Genomic DNA, 18,270 nt, shown 5'->3' with positions numbered 1-18,270 from the left:
TTTTACAAGTATTTGCTATGCATTAAAATTGATTGGGCTGCTGTATTACAATTATTGTTGTAATAAATGTTCAATATATGCGTATAATTCCCAGTTAAATTTATGAAATTTGGAAGTGAATTTATTGTTTTGTAAAATTTTGCTTTTTGTGCATTATTTTTGTAATAGTAGTCAAAAACCCCATTAAACATCACAGGTTTTTGGCTACAAAGGTCACTGAAAGTCACCAAAAGTTACTGATTTTTATTGTACCTTGGAATAGACACCCTGCTGTATTTTGGCACAACAAAACAGGAACAGTGATAAATTTGTGTAAGGCAATTCAAGATGATTGATTTTTAATGGCAGACTGTCTAAAAACCAATAATTTGAGCACAATAACTAAAACCCTTCATGAATATAAAGAACACCCCCATCCTCCATAGAGAGCTCATTATTCAAAAGTTCCACACATGTATGTATGGCCTTCAAAAAATATGTAAAATGTATAAAAACCTGTTATCCTTTCAAAATAATAAACATAGTGAAGCAGTGATTCACAAGTACCGATGACCGAGCGGTCTATGACGTTCCACATTGGGTCCGAGTTAGAGATAGCGCAGGTTCAAATCCTGTCTGTGACCGAAGCACATTTTATCAGTATCATGGACCTTGTACTGTATTGGCACTCCCCTTTTCTTCTGTTTGATAAGATCCTCGCAGGCCAGTGGCCCATGAGGATAGATAGAATAAGGCTTAAAAGGGGATTGTCCTCTCCTTTAAGTTGTAGAGGACATATAACAAGTATGGTCTTAAACTGGCAATTAGACCATATTTATTTATAGTCTCCTAAAATATTAAGCTTACACAAGGAAAACAAATAACTCAATGTAAGTAACAACAATAATATTTTTATTACATGTATGAATAACAAAACTAATACCAAGGTCAGAAGCATTGCACATGGCTATAATGTGATTTGAGTGTCTTTAAAGTTGACATGGAATTGCTGGTTGAATTCTTGTAAGCGATGAGCAGATAATACAATAAATACACTTTCTCCATACATTGTATCGTAAAGGATTCCAGTCTTTGGCATACACTTTACAGTCACTATATTTCTTCATATATGCTATTCAAAAATCCAATTTAGTTCTAGAATATTACAACTAATTGGCATCAACCAATTATTTTAACACAATTGGATTTGTATCTAGCCATTTTAAAAACTTTAACTGAGGCTTAATTTTGTTTAGTTTAAACTATAGTCACTTCACCAAAGTCAAATAATAAGTCTAAAAACTTAATACAAAATTTGTTCTGAAAAAAAGGAACTTAAAAAATCGTTAAGGAATATAAATTTGTAAAATTAATATCAGTCTAATAAGTTATAGCTATATAAGAACTGTTAACCACCTCTTCACCTTCTTAAAATTATTTCTATATTTACCTCTTTAAAAGAACAAATAAATGATTTGTCTTACAACTAAAGCTATAATATTTGTACAAAATAGTCTCGTTTCTTTTTAGCAAATTTTTTCATTTCTTTTTCAAGAAAACTAAATTAAAAATATGTACATTTAAAATTTGTTCCTATTTTTAAACTCATGTATCAATGATGTCTACTTTTTTTCACTATATATAAGCATGCATAAGATCCTGCATTTAAATCTTACATTTAAGAGCCGGCTGTACTGAAATGACCTTAAGTTTTATTCCATAAGAACAATGTTAAATCTCTTAAAACTTTTAAGCATTTATTTTTGGTAGTAGGATTATGATTGATGTCTCATTTTAGAGATATGATTAATATACATGCAAACTTTAACGTTTCCTATTTTGTTTTCCTATTATAACATGTATACTTTTTAAGTACTTTACACGAAAGTACAACAATTTGAGATTGTTTCTGAAAAACATAAAAAGATATAACAAATTTAAATCAGTGTTTGGATGCGTATTAGTCCATATTATTTTTTAAATTAGACACCTCATAATTCTACGACCAATAATAAGGGTGTGGGGGTACGGACTAAAATGAAGACATCTGCCAGTACCGCCAGCTTTTAAAGTATTAAAACTTTGTTTTTAGGAGCAATTCTTTCCTTTACTACATTTTGTTTTCTCTTTTGCATCACAAAAATAATACAATGTGTTTAAATATATGCAATGTCTAGAGAAATATTCTAAATATTTTGTCATCAGAATACTTGATTTGTTTAGATTATGTATCCCATGTTATTTCAATAAAATAAGTTGATTTTATTTACTACTCTTCACTATTTAAATTTGAAATTTCAATATTCATTCATAAATAAACGATACCAAAACTATTAAAATCAAATTTACATAACCAAAAATTAGTTATCATATGCATAATAGTGAAATAAAATTACTAAAAGCTTTTTTGTTTGATTTAAATCTATTTTATAATTTCTTATAAATAGAAAAATGTTTGATGTTTTTATTTATTACAAGAAGTTCAGGTAACAAGAAACATTTTTAATCCTGATAAGATTTTTGTAAATAGTTTTGTTGAAAAAGGTTTGTATGTTTAGGCTTACTCCTTATTAATTTGCTAACTTGAATAAATTTACAAGATTCAAATGTAATAGGGTTTTTATTATTACTCTTTAAAATTAACCAAGCAAGTATATGAACTTTAGTTCAGAAATATAAGAAACAGTGGACCAGCAACACTAGGTCACATGCCATCACTATAATTCAACATCTGACTCCTAAAAAGATATGTTAATTGAAAGTATAGTATGAGGGACTTTTTTTAAATAAAGGACATTGTCTTGCATACTTGCAATTCAAGCAAGGGATAAAAAAGCATTTGTGTTACTCCCAGCATCCACTGCAAACAAGAATGTATTTGCAATTCTGTAGCTAAACAATACGCTTTACTGTCTCTATTTCAAGATTATTAAATCTCCTCTCGTGTGTAAGAAAGTCAGTGATACGTTTTGAACATGTTGCCTGCAGACATCATTGTTAAACTTATGAACTGATTGATGATAGAGCAATAAGCAAAGGTAAAGTGATTGGGCCAGAGAGTCCAAGTGTGACTTTGTAAATCTCATGATGAATGTTCAGCTCGATCATCCTTTGGTCACTGAAGAATTTGTGATTGCAATTAATACAAAAGTTTATGAGAACAGCAGATAAATATGGTTATGAATCAATCCTTTGCAAGGAATTTTCTTAAAATGTATAGATGAAAGGACCACAAACAAAATTGATAGGACAGTTCCTTGACCTATCCCCCATTATGATGAAGAAGAGGATAACATAAGTCAAACTCTTTCAAGAGATGAACACGGGTATTCCATATCTCAACTGAATCGGGTAAAAGCCATGGAATATGTCAAAGTCATAACCAAACAAAGTTGTCACAGCAAGATAATGTCAACTGTAATCTAAGTTCGTGGTTTTTGCTGGTGGGAGTTCTGTCTTGAGAATTATTACTAACATTAAATAAGCTGTCAAATAAAATACGTGTCATTCTGAAAAGGGGAATCTTGCTCTTCCATGACAGTGCAAAGTCTCATATTGTCCTAACTCGGTAAATTGACTCTTTTGGCTGGGAGGTCTTGGATCACCCACCGTATAGCTCAGATCTTGCTTCGAGAATATCTACCTTTTTCGGCACCTGAATATCTATCTTCGTAGGAAGTACGTCAACGACAATGAACAGAAAACGGCAGTGAACTTCTGTCTGTCAAAGCAGAAGGTAAATCTTTTTGAAGAGGTAAATTAATTTCTAAACTTAGCTGTAATGTATGACAAGTGCTTAAATAAACAGGACAATTATGTGAAAAAAATAAAAATATATAAATTCTGAAAAAATGTGATATGAAAATTGTTTTGTAAAAACGTGCTCTTACTAAACAACATGTCTCATTAGTAAAATTTTTCAACTTTTTAGCTTTCAATAAACATTTTATCTTGTTATTTAACTTGCCTACACTAAAATGATATCAGTTTAAATAATTTGAGGTTGTAATAAAACAATATAATATAGTATATTATATTGATATTGATACATAATGTATATATTTGAACAGCATGTGGTGTTGCGTATCAAGCAAGTATTATTAAGGCATCATAGTTGAGTCTTGCTATTTTAAGCAATAATAGTCTTTATTTGAAAATTGAAATTAAGTGCAAATGTTAAAATTTATAAAAGGCTGAACCATTCAAGTAATAAAACACACATTTAAAATATCATGATCTATTTTCAATGGAAGCTATTGAGCAATTGAAAGACCACAAATAAAAATAACAGAAAAATTCAATAAAATTCAAACATCAACTTTACAACATTATAAAAATAGACACTGAAGCTGAGATCAACATACAATATGTTTCCAATATACCAAATCAATAATACAAGGGAATACAATTATGCAGTTTATACAAAACATGTAATTATAAGAAACTCTAAACAAGAAGATTTTGTTTATTGAGACAAAATATATTTTTAAATTTATTTGATGAATCATCTGCCTTGATAGCATTGTCTGGTATAATATTTATGAGCTACCATCAAATTAATACTAAAGCTTAAAAATATCTCAAACATCCTAGCACACTGGTGGCTATAATCTGGTTGATTATATTTTATAAGACAAAAAGTTAAAATAAACCATGGGCGTTTTTTTTATTTTTTAAACACTATGAAGCTTACAAAAGTTTTTATATCAATTTTACTTCCATGACCAGGATTAATGTTTGACTTTAGAAATTAATTTAACTGTAGAAAAACTTACTAACTGTTAAAAAATAACTACTGCTTTTTAGCGAGAATTAAAATTAAGGACTAACAATTAAAAAATAACTAAAATTAAACCCCTCCATGTAAAATATACCTTTAAAAGTGCATTAAAACTTATGTTTTAATTTATTATGTAGTAGAAGAGAACAATCAAAATTATTACAGGATATAAACATAAACACTTACGTATTCTTCAATTAAATCATCAATAATTACAGTCTTCAAACCTTAATTAATAAAACATTAACATGTTGAAATAAAGTGATGTATCCTCAGTTTAAAAAAATATTTAACAATGTACATGGAGGGAATTTGAAGAAAAGATGCTACGTATATTTTTAAATTGTCTAAGACTATAACCTTGTTAATGGTTAATTTGAACTATAAATTCAAAATAAAACATTTTAGTGTTGTTAATCATAAGAAAAAGTAACCTATCCTTCAATCCTTAAACTAGTTAAAGCGTTTTACAGCGTTTGACTACACCGCCTCTAGACTGTTCCGAAACATTAAATAAACAATAGTTTACACACTGATGTACTGTAATAACCAAGGCTATATTCCAAAATGAACATAATATTTAATGATTTCCCAGTCAGTAATAAGAAAAATTAATTGACCATTCAGTAATAATAATTATTTATCTGCCTTACCAGAAAAAAATCACAAAGTAAATAATTAAATTTACTATATGCCAAATCTTTGGAACCATGAAATATTTAAAAACGCTGCTGACACCAATAAATAGCATGTATTACGACAGCAAGTGAATAGTTTTTGTGTAATAATCTTATAAAAATGTAATGGTTTACATATATAAGCTTTTGATTATCTAAGAAATCTTAATTCAATAACAGAGAGGATTGTACATTTGGTATACTTGCACTATTCTAATTTAAATTTTACAATAAAATCATGTTCCATTTTGTATAATAATCTGAGCTGAATTAAAAGCTATTCCCTCATAATTTAACAACTAAGTAATGTGGGGACCAGTCTGAAGCTTGTGGACGTGTTGCCGGTATCACAAGATTTCGCCTAACCTAACTCAGCTCAGCCTGGTAGCAGGCCAACAGCTGTTATGTACAATGGTGTTACGTGTCTAGGTCTCCGCTTGCTGAGCCGACGGAGGGAGTGCTTGAGGTACGAAACTCGTCACTTCCTGGTAAACCAGTTCTGAAACAAGTTAATAAACAAAATATTGTAGTTTCAAATTTTTTATAACATACAAATAGCATTTTCAGAAGTGTTAGTTCCAAGTGGTCCTCTATGCATGAGAGAGATAAGTGTGCTTAGGGTTTATCCTGTGTATTGTAATAATTATATATAAAGCTGATACAGAATCTTTCCTTCTCTGAATATGTGATCACTGTATTTAAGCTGATACAGAATCTTTCCTTCTCTTAGTATGTGATCACTGTATTCCCTGTTCTCTTTTTTACCTCTCACACACAATTTTAGTGCTTGGGTGGCAAGTACCAACCATCACCTACAAATTGTTGATGGAAGGCATTGAACTCTGCCATGCAAGAAGTCTGATTGTACTTGTTGGACTCTACATTCCTGCCTCTACCAAGAAATATTTTGTAGAATGAGCAAAATAAGACAAATCTTTGAAAGCTTTTGTGCGAGTAGAATCGTTTTATAAAAACACAGAGGCTGGCTCGGGTTTTGGGTATTCCCTAGCTAGGAGAGAGTGTATAATCCCGAAGCTGCCAAAATCTAACATTACAAATTTGATGTAAAATGAAAATCTATTTTTTATAGAATAAAATAAGCATTAAAAAAATTACAACCCACTACATTATTATAAATTCTTAACCCATTGGAGAACTTGCCCGAGTGTTACTCGTTGCTGGCGAGCAGGACTAAATAATCTTCCCTGAGTCGCCCTCCTCATGCTCTTTTTAGATGCTAACGATCAAGTAATTTGTTTTTCTGCTAGATCGCAGTTGTGTGCCCTCTTGCATCCTTGTAAGCAATCGTTCCTTTTCGTTTTGTTATGTTGGCACACTGGAACCACAACTAATAGCATGTTTTGTTATTGTTTACATTTTTCCATGTGCTTAATTTTTATCACTTCAACGTTCTACACATCGTGTTTTCTATGTTAAGTGTTTAACTGTTTATAGTTGTTGAATGAGTTTCTAGTTTTAAGTTCTTCCACTAACTCACGGAAAAAGACAATTTGCATACTTCAGAAGAAGACAAATACTTGGACAGTGATATTGAAACGAGTGTGACAGCAAACCAGATAGTGACAACAGTATTGGCAATATAATTATTCAACACAATAAACGAGTGTCTGCTGTCTAATAGTTTTATTTTACTTATCATTTTAATAATAACAATAGAATGTAACTAACAGTTTTATCTCTTCTCTCAGACGGCTAATTCAGGAGCTTCACATAAAATAAAGTGAAAAAATGCTTTGGTAAGTAAATTTGGATTGTATTGTTATTATACTTTATAATTAATTAACTAATCAAATCAAAACTTATTTTCCACGTAAAACACATTGTGCTATTTTGAATAAAAAATAATTGAAACAGATAAACAAAAAAATTAATAGAATATTAACAATCCCTTTTGATTGTTTTCTGTAAAAATTGTGTAAATAAATAATAATAAAAAAAATAGAGAAATATTTAGAGAAAGCAACTAATAACATTATTGTAGAGCAAAAAATGGAGTAAACTGTCCTGAAAATTTTCCTAATCCATCTGTAACTAAGCTCATTATATTAATATTCTAATTAAACATGCATTTTTGCCAAAATTAATTCAATCATACAGTTTCCTCAATTTTAAATTTTTATACCGATTCCAACAGTACTTTTTCCAACAACATCCGTCAATGCAGAAGCAAGCACAACCACTTTAAGATATGCTTGCACAAACCAGGAGCAACAATTAACAGATACCTTTCAATAACATGTTTTGTGCTCCTGTAGCATTGGAAATGTTAAAAAATTGCAAAATAGATAGTATCTTGCAAAACGTGTATAACATATATAAAGCAGCTGATGCCTATCAAAAGACAAAATGTTTGCTAATCCCGGCTTGTGCAAACATACCTTTATGCTCACTTATGTATTGACGGATTTTGTCGAAACAAGTATTGTTGGAATTGTAATGAAATTTTCAAATAATTAGTGTCTAGTATAAGTTTTATAATTATACTGGTTTTTTGTTGTTTGACTTTCATCATTTTCAACAGACATCATTCAATAAAAAAATTGTTAGTATTCAAGAAAAAAAAACAATTATTTTTTTACCTACGTGCCAAATTTGGTTTCTATAGCTTAACTAGTTTAAGAAATAATAAATTTTTATATAAAACTCAAAATTGCACCTAGCAACTAAACAAGACATTTATCAACCTATGTTCATATAAAATTTTTTGTTTGAAACGATGACTCCTATTAGCCACACACTGTATAATTCCATACCTTTCCACTTGTCCACAGGCAGCTCCATATCCTCAAAGCTCTGGTCATAGGCCTGGCTGACGGGCTCGTCGCTGGGGTCAGCATACTGTGCCAGGTATTGGTGAGCCAGGGCCTGGTCAGCTGTGATACGCTTCTCTGCGTCTAGCTCCAACATCTGCTCCAGCAGGTCTATGGCTGCAACCAAATTTTATCATGAAAACACAGCTGCAGAAATGTTTTAAGTATTCATCTAAATTCCCCCTTTTTATATATTTATATAGTTTTAGGCATTTTTGGAAATTTAGGAAACATCTACTCCAGCCGAAAATTTATTTATGTAAAGGAACAGTGGCTATGTACATGTTTAACTATATCATTGGACAGAGCATTACCATTTTTCATATGATATCCTGTTTCAAATGTTTTCAAACCAAAAAAAAATTCAGAAAAACTATCCAAGCAATACATGAGGGGTCTGATTATATGTAACCGATTTAAGTAACTAATTTTATACCCAGACAAAAAAAGCAGAGCTCAAGGTCAAACGGTAAACTACAGAGTAATGATGGTTATCTGCTGACCACTCATTTGTGTCATGGCCTTTGTGCCAGACCATATCCAACTGCCTTGAAATTGCTGAATGTTTTGAAAGAGCAAGTTATTTTGACATTTATAATGAAACTTGAAAAGTCCTCCACAAAGATCTGTTTGTCGACATAAATGTATCATAGTGATTAACAAGAAAATATTTATTTTCTCTTATACAAAAAAAATAAACTTTTCAAACAAACAAAAAGAAAGATGATGTATAAAACTTATTGATACTAAAACAATCATCACTTAAATAAATTAAATTAAAATAATACCTTCTGTAACGTAAACAAGTAACATTTAAACAAAAAAATATTACCAGTTTGAAATAAAATACTGAAAATTTAAATACAATTTACAGTGACTTCTTAACTAAAGACAAAACAATTTAGGACCTCAGAAGGCTAAGCCTGTTAAGACGTTCCATTTTTAACATTAATGTTTAAGTTACTGAAATTGGCCGTACCATACATAATTAAAAAGTAAACATACACATACAAAGTATATTAAAAAGTAATATTGGAAAATGTTGCATTCATTTACTAGTGATTATAAATGATTACACATCACAAAAGGTAGATTAGAAATCTACCATAAAGTCCTAACTATATCTGGGAGTTGTGTGCTTTATGTAGTATGGCCCTGTAATAATACACCATAATTGTGTATTTCTGACTGTGGAAGTGTGCGAGTTAACTAAACTAACAACTGAACCAAACTTACCCAGTGGATTGGCGCCTTTGAAAACATCCTTGAAGTCTTTCTTCTTAAGTTGAGGTAGTGACTGAATATAATTCCGTGCCTGGCAAACAATTATTATTAATGAAAATTTTAACAACAATTTTTATATTCAGCACTAATAAAATAATGGTACTAATAATACCATCGCCATTGTTACAATTGAACTGCTAACCAATTACCTTCATGTCAATACATAGCCTATGTAAGTTACAAATACGTAAATACAGAACATTTTATATTGATCATTGCAGTATCTAGTTAAGCTATTCAAGTTTGATCTGATGAATCCTATGATCTTAGTTCTTGTCATTATATAATGTAATATTTATAAATTGAGAAGCTTATTATTTTACAGCAATTAGCAGCAGCATTATGAACACTGACCTATGACAAAGTACACTGATCTGTAACATATTATTAAGGTTTTTGAGAATAATACAAAACCTACTGCAGTGACAAAAAAACCCGTACTTTAACTGGTTGGTTGATTGGTTCACTGTTATTTTCTCCAGTTAAGGTCACTAGTGATTGAGTAACAGCTGACTGCTGAAATCATATTCGGCTTGCTAAAATCTGAGTTTGAAATACTAGTGACAGTAGTGGTGAATGATCTGCTGTCTGAACATGATGGTTCGACGACAAACATGTTTTAACAGACCATTATAATCTCTATCAGAGGTACTACTAAGACATGGCTCCAAGACTTGTTTGGCTTAACCTCATATGCAAAGCTTCTTGTTCAAATTCAATGTTGATAAGTCAATTATATAACCAACGTCAGTACAATGTCTTATTTTAATACAGCATAATCTGCATAATATTTTTCACTAAATAGAATACATTTGTCGTATTCAAACTACAAAACTAATAGTCTAAATCTTGTATCAACCAATAACACTTTTTTAAGGTCCGTCTCACAAAATATCCTCCCCTTAATATATAGAAGTAAAGCAGTATACTAAGCAAGGAGTACCTCTTGGCTGGTTATTTTAGCGACAGTGTCCGGCTTGGGTGTACCACACAGCACAAGCACTCTTGTTAAGTGGTCAACATCTACAGCAGTTAAGGGTCAATAGTCAACTGTCACAGCATTCTGCATTACTCAGTTAAAGCATTAGCGTCAGTGCTGAATACGTAACATATCGTTCAGCAACATTTTTCTTCTTAAACCTACAGAGATTTTCAATCTTTCCAAAGTTGATATATTATTTCTAATAATACTCACTGTTAATAATTATTGTTCCACTGTATAAACAAAAAAAACAAAGAGAAAACACTAAATTAATGAGCTTTCATTCTATGGATAGTTGACACAGAAAATTACTTTTGACGTTAATTTATATAAAATTTAAAAACTTTTAAAAAAATAGTTTATTACATGTTTTATTTTTAAAAGACTTGGTTTTTCTTATGATTTTTTAAATTCTGGAGTAGAACCTTAATAGTGTATATCTAAAGTTAATTGAAGGGATTCGAGATGACAGGGTTTGTGTTGCTGAGCTTTAAATAACATAACTTAATCCATAGAGCATTTGCTATAACTTATTGATAAGAGGCAATGTAGACTGATGCAAAACCTGAAGTCTTGAAGGAGATATCACGTTGTTCCCCCAGTCTCTCTTTTATCACTTGGTTCTGTTACATAAGAGGAATAATCTGTAGGTGACCTCTCAGGGAATCTGATTACTGCACTGACTGTTTCTCTCCAAATTGATCCATTCTTGGCCCTACTTGAGTGGCCGAACTGCAAAAGAGTACTAATAAGTTTGTCCAGTGTGTTCATTGGTGAAAAGTACTCTCAGATGAGGTAAATTTAGAAATATCAACAAAGAAGTTCCAAAACCTTTGGACTCGAGAATTACAATGCCAGGTTTATGGTGAGGAGGGTATCAATTGCTTTACAAGATGTTTGTTACTGTAGTCAGCATATTTTATTGAGAACGTTCCTGCACCTACTATTGATCCAATCTTGATGGAATGTCCAATACACTGCTCCAATCGCCAACCTTTATAGAAGTAGCAACCCAGGATCTAACAGTGGTGGTTGATACAGTGGTTGGTGTCCTCAAACGTACCAGTACACATTACCCTCACTGTGTTATCAGTTGTGTTTTGCTTGTAGCAGAAGCTTCCTGTGGTTAACATACTGATTACTTGTGTCAATAGGTAGGTTGATTTTTTGGATAATCGTTTAGCACAAAAGTTCAAGCCTCTAGGACATTTCTATCAAAAAGTTATTGCATAGATGGATGGATTGCCTATTTGACCTTCTGACCCCAAAATTAGTACGGTTCTTTGTTAAGACCAAGAGGAAACTTTGGTTTAGAAAACCATGTACAAACTTCTATAGACCGTTTTGCACAGACAGACTGATTGTCATAATAGCGGTTTAATGGGGTAGTGTAATGGGTGCGGCAATTATCGCAAGATAACTGAATTAAGCATTGTCGAACATGGCTGCTTGGATGGTTGACCGCTGAACAATCCTCTTCAGCCATTAGTGGTGCTTTGGAAGTCATCTTTAAGCCGTTGGTCCCCAGAATAAGTGTTAAGAGTTCTAGGGGCTTCTCAGGCCCTAACAGCCTAGCAAATTAAGACATTCTTTATTTTACTTTATTGACGGAGATTTACAATATATTTGAGTGGTTTGTAAGCTGTGAAGGTTTGTAAGCCCAAGTGACAGTCATTGAGGCTGGCTCTGACTCAAAGTTCAATATTGAGGTCATTAACATTGTTTTCATCATGTACAATACCTCTGAATGAGATCTGGATTTTTTTTAAATGCAGAGTTCTAAGGCTGACCTCTCGGCTGCTTACAATAAACATGACTCAGCCGAGAGTTCTCAAAGGAAGCCATGTAAACCTTAAAAGGTGGAATAAAATAACCACATGAGGTATGTCAGATATGCCAGACTTGTTGGCAGGCAACAGTTACTTTATATATATATATATAATATATATATATATATACTGTATATATATATATATATATATATATATATATATTTATTTATTTATTTATTTATATATTTATTTATTTATTTGATCACTAAATTCAGCTCACTCAGGTTACAATTTTGTTAAATTTACTTTATAAAGACTAATGTTTGTAATGTAGACATTCTGTATTCATATGTTTTTAAGATTTATTATTTTCCTAAAATTGAGGTTTATAATCACAAGTTTTGCATATACAACTCATTTTAAATTGAGTGAAAACTTAAGAAATTCACAATAATTTGCCAAAATTTGTTTGTAGTATTAAGATTCCATTTTATCCATTCTGTTTTATAAATTTAAACTAATTATGTTTTCTTAAACAAAATTTCTGATTTGTAAATTAAATTTAGATATTTTATTTACACTAACAATTTAAAAATGCTCAATGTTTATTAACTTATTTTAAGTACACTGACAGTATACCATCTCTACCCTTAAAGAGAACTTTCTATCGATATTGAATAATTAATTCCTATATTCATAGAAAGTTATATCAAATTAACCCACTGACAACCAATTAAAATGCAAATATTTTTCTCTTGGGTACCGAATTAATTTGTAATTTTCCAATGGAAATCGTTGGGTGCTTAGGGCCCATTAAAAATATTAAACAATCATACAACATGATTGTATGATTGTACATATTTTAATATCTTATGTTTTAAATATTTAGTTGCCTAGCTAAAATTTGATTTATATCAGATCTATCACTAAAAACAAAATTATGTGGTTCATTAGCTTGCCTTGGCCACTCCCAGATTTGAAGATTAGGCCATTTCTTCATTGCTTGTTTCACTCAAAATTTTGTCATCAAAGTTACCATAAGGCACTTCATTTTTACTTTCATTGAGTATGTTCTCCACAAAGTTACTAAAACTCTCAGAAAAGACAAAGTAATTTTACTGTGACGTCATTTCAGATGGTAATTAATCTAAACAAACGAAACGGTAAAAAACAATCGATTTCAAGAGAGTTTAGTGTTGCCCAACATCAGTAATTACAGCGATACTAACATTGGTAACCAATGGGTTAACAAATCCCATACTAATGTAAATTTTAAATTATTTTATAAAGTAAAATATCTAAGATTTATTATTTTTAATTATGTGCTTCAATTGGGTTGGATACTTTCAACATCAAAATGTTATATTTAATAAAAAAATAAAATTTTTTCTTTAATTATGCACTTTCCAATTAACAGTAGCAGCACTAACAATTTCAAATATGATTTGAAATCCAAACTCATCAGAGGATTACATTCTATGTAGTGAATTGTTCGGATCACTTTAACCAACCTATTTGAACAAGGTATTAGCAACACCACTACTTGCTTATCTCACTGTATAAACACTGGATTTCAATTTATAGACCACTTAAACCCGTAGTAGATAAGATAACCATTAGCAAAAAGGCTGGCTTTCGGTATACTTTAATTAAAATGTAACTTTTATTTTCATAATGGGCCACAGCTGAAAGTTATCAACTTATCTAATCACGTTATCACTTTTGTTTTGTTTACATTGGAGATATGAAAGTTAACCAGCTTATAAACTATGCTTGCAAAAACTTCTTACAGTGTACATTAGGAATCTTGACACTCACAGGAAGCCAAAGGCAACAGGATAATCAGTTTTCATGCGGTGAGGTGATTGGGACAAAACAAATGATGTCCAATGCAAGCAATCGACAAACAAGACCAAATTAAATCCTTGGACATTTTCAACAAACAGAGGGGCAAAAATGTAAGGTTAAAATTTAATAATTATTTACAACATTACCAATGTGTACATAAACAAGCTAATTTTATCCACCATAAATTTGTCTAGTATTAGCAGCAAATCCTTTCAGATCCCAAAATCAGGATTCTCTCTTAATCATACTCCATTACAAACAAATCATGTCTTCTGAATGTCCCCCCCCCCCCCCCAAAGAACCAATGATAATTCTCTAACTTTAATGTCAATATCAGGATACAGTAATTTGTGATATTGTTTATTTAATCAAAATAAACAGTTGTGCTACCATGAAAACTAATGGAAATGGAAATTTCTCCAGAAGATTAACGACTACATTTCACTGCTCCTTCAAAGTGTTCCATTTATTAGAAAATTAATTTAGATCTACTTCCTGCTATTCCCATGTGCTTTTAGAACTTCACATTTGTTGGAAAACAACCTGCATCTCCCAATGCATATTTGCCAGCAGGTCGGAATGAGACACAAATTTGCATATTACAACGATTGGTTCACGTCACGTTCTATGTAAAATATGTATTCTGATTTTGAGGTAAGTTCAGTAGATGGAAAATAATCTTAATCACTAGTTATGTTGCTACTTAACCCGAAAGATAATATTGAAACTACTATTGATTAAGATGGTACCACGTTGATTTCACAAATTCATTGACCTAAATTACAATATCAAACCTGTGATAAAAAAAGAAACTAGAACAGGAAAATGAAACGAGAATGATTGCTTAGAAACAGCCGTTCATATGAGCCTGAAGCATAGCGAGTGTAAGCGTAAGCGTGGCATGACGCACTGAAGCGTGAGCTGACTTACCGACTCGCTTGAAATCTTGAGCATGAACTCCGCATGCGGAGTCCCCAGGATCTCCATGATAAGGTTCAGCTGGTGGATGTCTAACCGCTAAGGCAACATACAGACACAAGCTTTCACTCATACCGGGTAGCTGCTCACTTCGCTTCCATGTCACACATGTGATTCATTGAAATTAACCCGCATTTCAGATACTAATATCTGGGATTAAAGTGTTAGTTAAAATCATATTATTTCATTGATTCCATGTTCTGTTATTTATCTGATAAGAGGATACATGCTTCAGATCAATAAAAGACTGAATCCATTTAATTACAGTGTGAATGATTAAAGTTCATAAAAGGGAAATCACAGTGCATTTTTATGTGAAACTCTTGAATGATCTTTGGCAAAAGTGTGCAGAAGTCAAATTCAAGTTCAATTTAAAAAAATTTTAAACTAAAATTTTTCATTCGAAATTAAATGAAACCAATAATAGAAGGCACTCTTCCCTGTTATCTAGTGACCTAATTCAGCAGTGAGTCATTAGAAAACCATAAAGAGACAATTTACTAGACTATAATGAAACCAAACTACAAAGCTTATGGACAAAACCATACACAAATAACAATATATTGTTCATCATGTAAACCAAACAAACAATATATAAATAAGCTCTTTGAATACACAACTTCATTTAAGCACTTACATTATTGCCAAGTGAGCAGCTACGAGTGAACAAAGGATTTGTAATGCATTCAAAAGAGACATTTTTAACTAGCACCTCTGTTTACCCATTTATATTTATGAAAATAAGAAAATGTTTTAAAATTGTTGGAAATAAAATATTCAACCTCCGGCTCAAAAATCAAAGTAAGAAAACAACACATGCACAAGCTCTGATAAAACACAGAGCAATTTTTAAATTACATACAAGGCTTTTTATCAGCATAATTCTTTTTTACATCAACCTAAATTAAAACTTTTTAACATATTTCAAATATTTTGTTAAAAATCTAGAATTGGGAAATGAATCAATTGTATACCTTTACATATATACTTAAGAAAGGTACAAATGGGTAAACAAAAAACCAAATCATGCAGAACATATAGTTAGATTGTTAAAAAGTGTTTATAACAGAAAAATCCCAAGCAAGGTTAAGTGAACATTTAGACACACTGGTGTTAATTTGTAACTCAACACACATAATCAACAATTGAATTTAAAGAATGTGTTTTAATGATATTAAATAATACTAAAATACAGAACATGAATTTATTTTATTGTACTAAATATAAACCCCAACAAGGTTATCTGAAAACAATGGATCCCTTTTATGTTAATGACCATTTCCAGTTATTTCTGACACTCGAAAAGTTGACAGGAAAATAACTCAGGTTATGTAGAACACTGTAGGTAGTTTCTCCAGATATCTAGTTCAGTGGTTTATTCAATAATTAACCTTCATAAGGATCAATTGGTCCTACATCATGACCAGTACACATGAAATTCACTCTTATCTTCTATTTATTTTTTATACTCATAACTTCACTTCAATACTAAGATAGACATTACTCATAAATAAATTTACAATTTAGAAAAAATCAATATTGCATTTATTAATTGAACTTCAGGAGGAAAATCATGCCGACCAAAAGAGGCAACTAACATTAAAGTACGTTACTATATCACCAAAAAAATTTTTTTAACCTGATATTAATAACCTACATACATTTTAGTGTGGAAGAGCAGTAAAAAAGTATATTATAGGTAGTATTTAGTTTTTATTCCATAAATACACTGTAATTTATGTTCTTTTTATTGAATGTGTCTAACAGCATTCTATTTAATCTTTATTGAATTTCAAGTAATTATACCAATTTGTAGAGAAACCTATTGCGATAGACAGAAGTATCTGTTTAAATCTTTTGTTAGCTGTAGGCCAGTTGGTAGTGGCAGCAGCAGGTAGTGTTTAATTTAGATACATACATATTTAGTAAACATGTGTCGATTTGTACAATATTCTATAAAAAAATCTAACAAAATAATGTATATAACAAACCTCAGACAAACTTGGAATTTTATAAAAAGCAAGGGGCAAATTTTTGTTAAAACAAAGTGGCAAAATATATAAACCAACTGATTACGCCACTACACTTAAAGGGTTAAACAGCCTTATTTTGAGCCAAATCCTATTTTCAATATCATAACTATTAAACAACAATTTTTTGAAGAATGTGTTAACCCTTTGAGTGCCAAGCATTTGTGAGGGGTGGTGTCAGTACCAAGCATTTACGACAGGTCACCCTCTTAGTGTGTGATTGTGCAATGTTCATCCAAATAATTCATAATATTTAAACAAATAAACATAATGAGATGTTTTTTATTTTATGTAGGGGGGGGGAAGTAGGCTACGACGAAATATTTATTTAATAAAAAATACTAAAATCACAAATAATACAAAAATTACATTTTTAAATGTTTTAAAACTCTACAAATACAAAAATTTTAATTTTATGATCTTAATTTCTTTGTATTCATCGTTTTTATTGTTCCTTATGTACAGAGGAACAAACATACCAAATTGTACTGTATAGCTGAGTTTAAATTTTTTTTATAACTAAGTTTATTTTTTTATTTGGTATTTTTGTAGTGTTCCACGAAATAATTCACAAATTTTTCAAAAATAAACAAAATATGATGATTTTTGCTTCATTGTGTTGGGGGAGAACTAGGATATGGCTCATAATATTTATTTTGATGTTGAAATTTTTAAATTAAAGTATAGTAAACAAGTTTTTAAATGTTTGTGTTAAGAAATAAAAGTTATAATTCTTTTATCTGTATGTAACGTTTTTATTGTTTCCTATGTAAGTAGGAACAAATATAACTTATCAAGTTTCAAAAAAGTAAGTATCTGTTATACTGAGCATGATTTTTGACATATAATGATATAAGTGCAAAATATTTCAAATCTGCACTCCAACTGTAACAAATCAAATCAAGATAGATAATCTATGTTTATTTATATTTATTACGCATAAAATGAGACAAAGTACAATGCCATATATCAACATTTAGTAACAGAAATATTTTTCCGCGGGCCGATCTCATCAGCTCTTGGCACTTAAATGGTTAATAGTCAGTTCAGCAGGATTGATTAAAATACTGTGATACTGCAATAAGAATAACAAACCATTTAAAAGAATT

At 30.7% G+C, this 18,270-nt stretch overlaps 1 protein-coding gene across 2 annotated transcripts in view; it reads right to left on the bottom strand.

Moving 5' to 3' along the window:
* Positions 1 to 870: 870 nt before the first annotated feature.
* LOC124355205 (mitogen-activated protein kinase p38b) overlaps positions 871 to 18,270 on the bottom strand; it is a 42,744-nt gene continuing 25,344 nt past the window's right edge. Inside the window, exons 7-10 of one of the 2 annotated variants that reach the window (XM_046806217.1) lie at positions 15,084 to 15,163; positions 9,504 to 9,582; positions 8,211 to 8,384; positions 871 to 5,935 (exon numbers count right to left, since the gene is read on the bottom strand). In XM_046806217.1, coding sequence (XP_046662173.1) covers positions 5,862 to 5,935; positions 8,211 to 8,384; positions 9,504 to 9,582; positions 15,084 to 15,163 — 407 coding nt within the window. In that variant the 3' untranslated portion in view covers positions 871 to 5,861. Of the gene's footprint in view, positions 5,936 to 8,210; positions 8,385 to 9,503; positions 9,583 to 10,494; positions 10,575 to 15,083; positions 15,164 to 18,270 lie in introns of both variants that reach the window. The other variant, XM_046806218.1, reaches the window with a different exon arrangement.

Source organism: Homalodisca vitripennis, chromosome 2 (assembly GCF_021130785.1).
Source record: "Homalodisca vitripennis isolate AUS2020 chromosome 2, UT_GWSS_2.1, whole genome shotgun sequence".
Lineage (NCBI taxonomy): Eukaryota > Metazoa > Arthropoda > Insecta > Hemiptera > Cicadellidae > Homalodisca > Homalodisca vitripennis.
The sequence above is the reverse complement of the archived record's forward strand: the minus strand, read 5'-3'. Positions and strand labels throughout refer to the sequence as shown.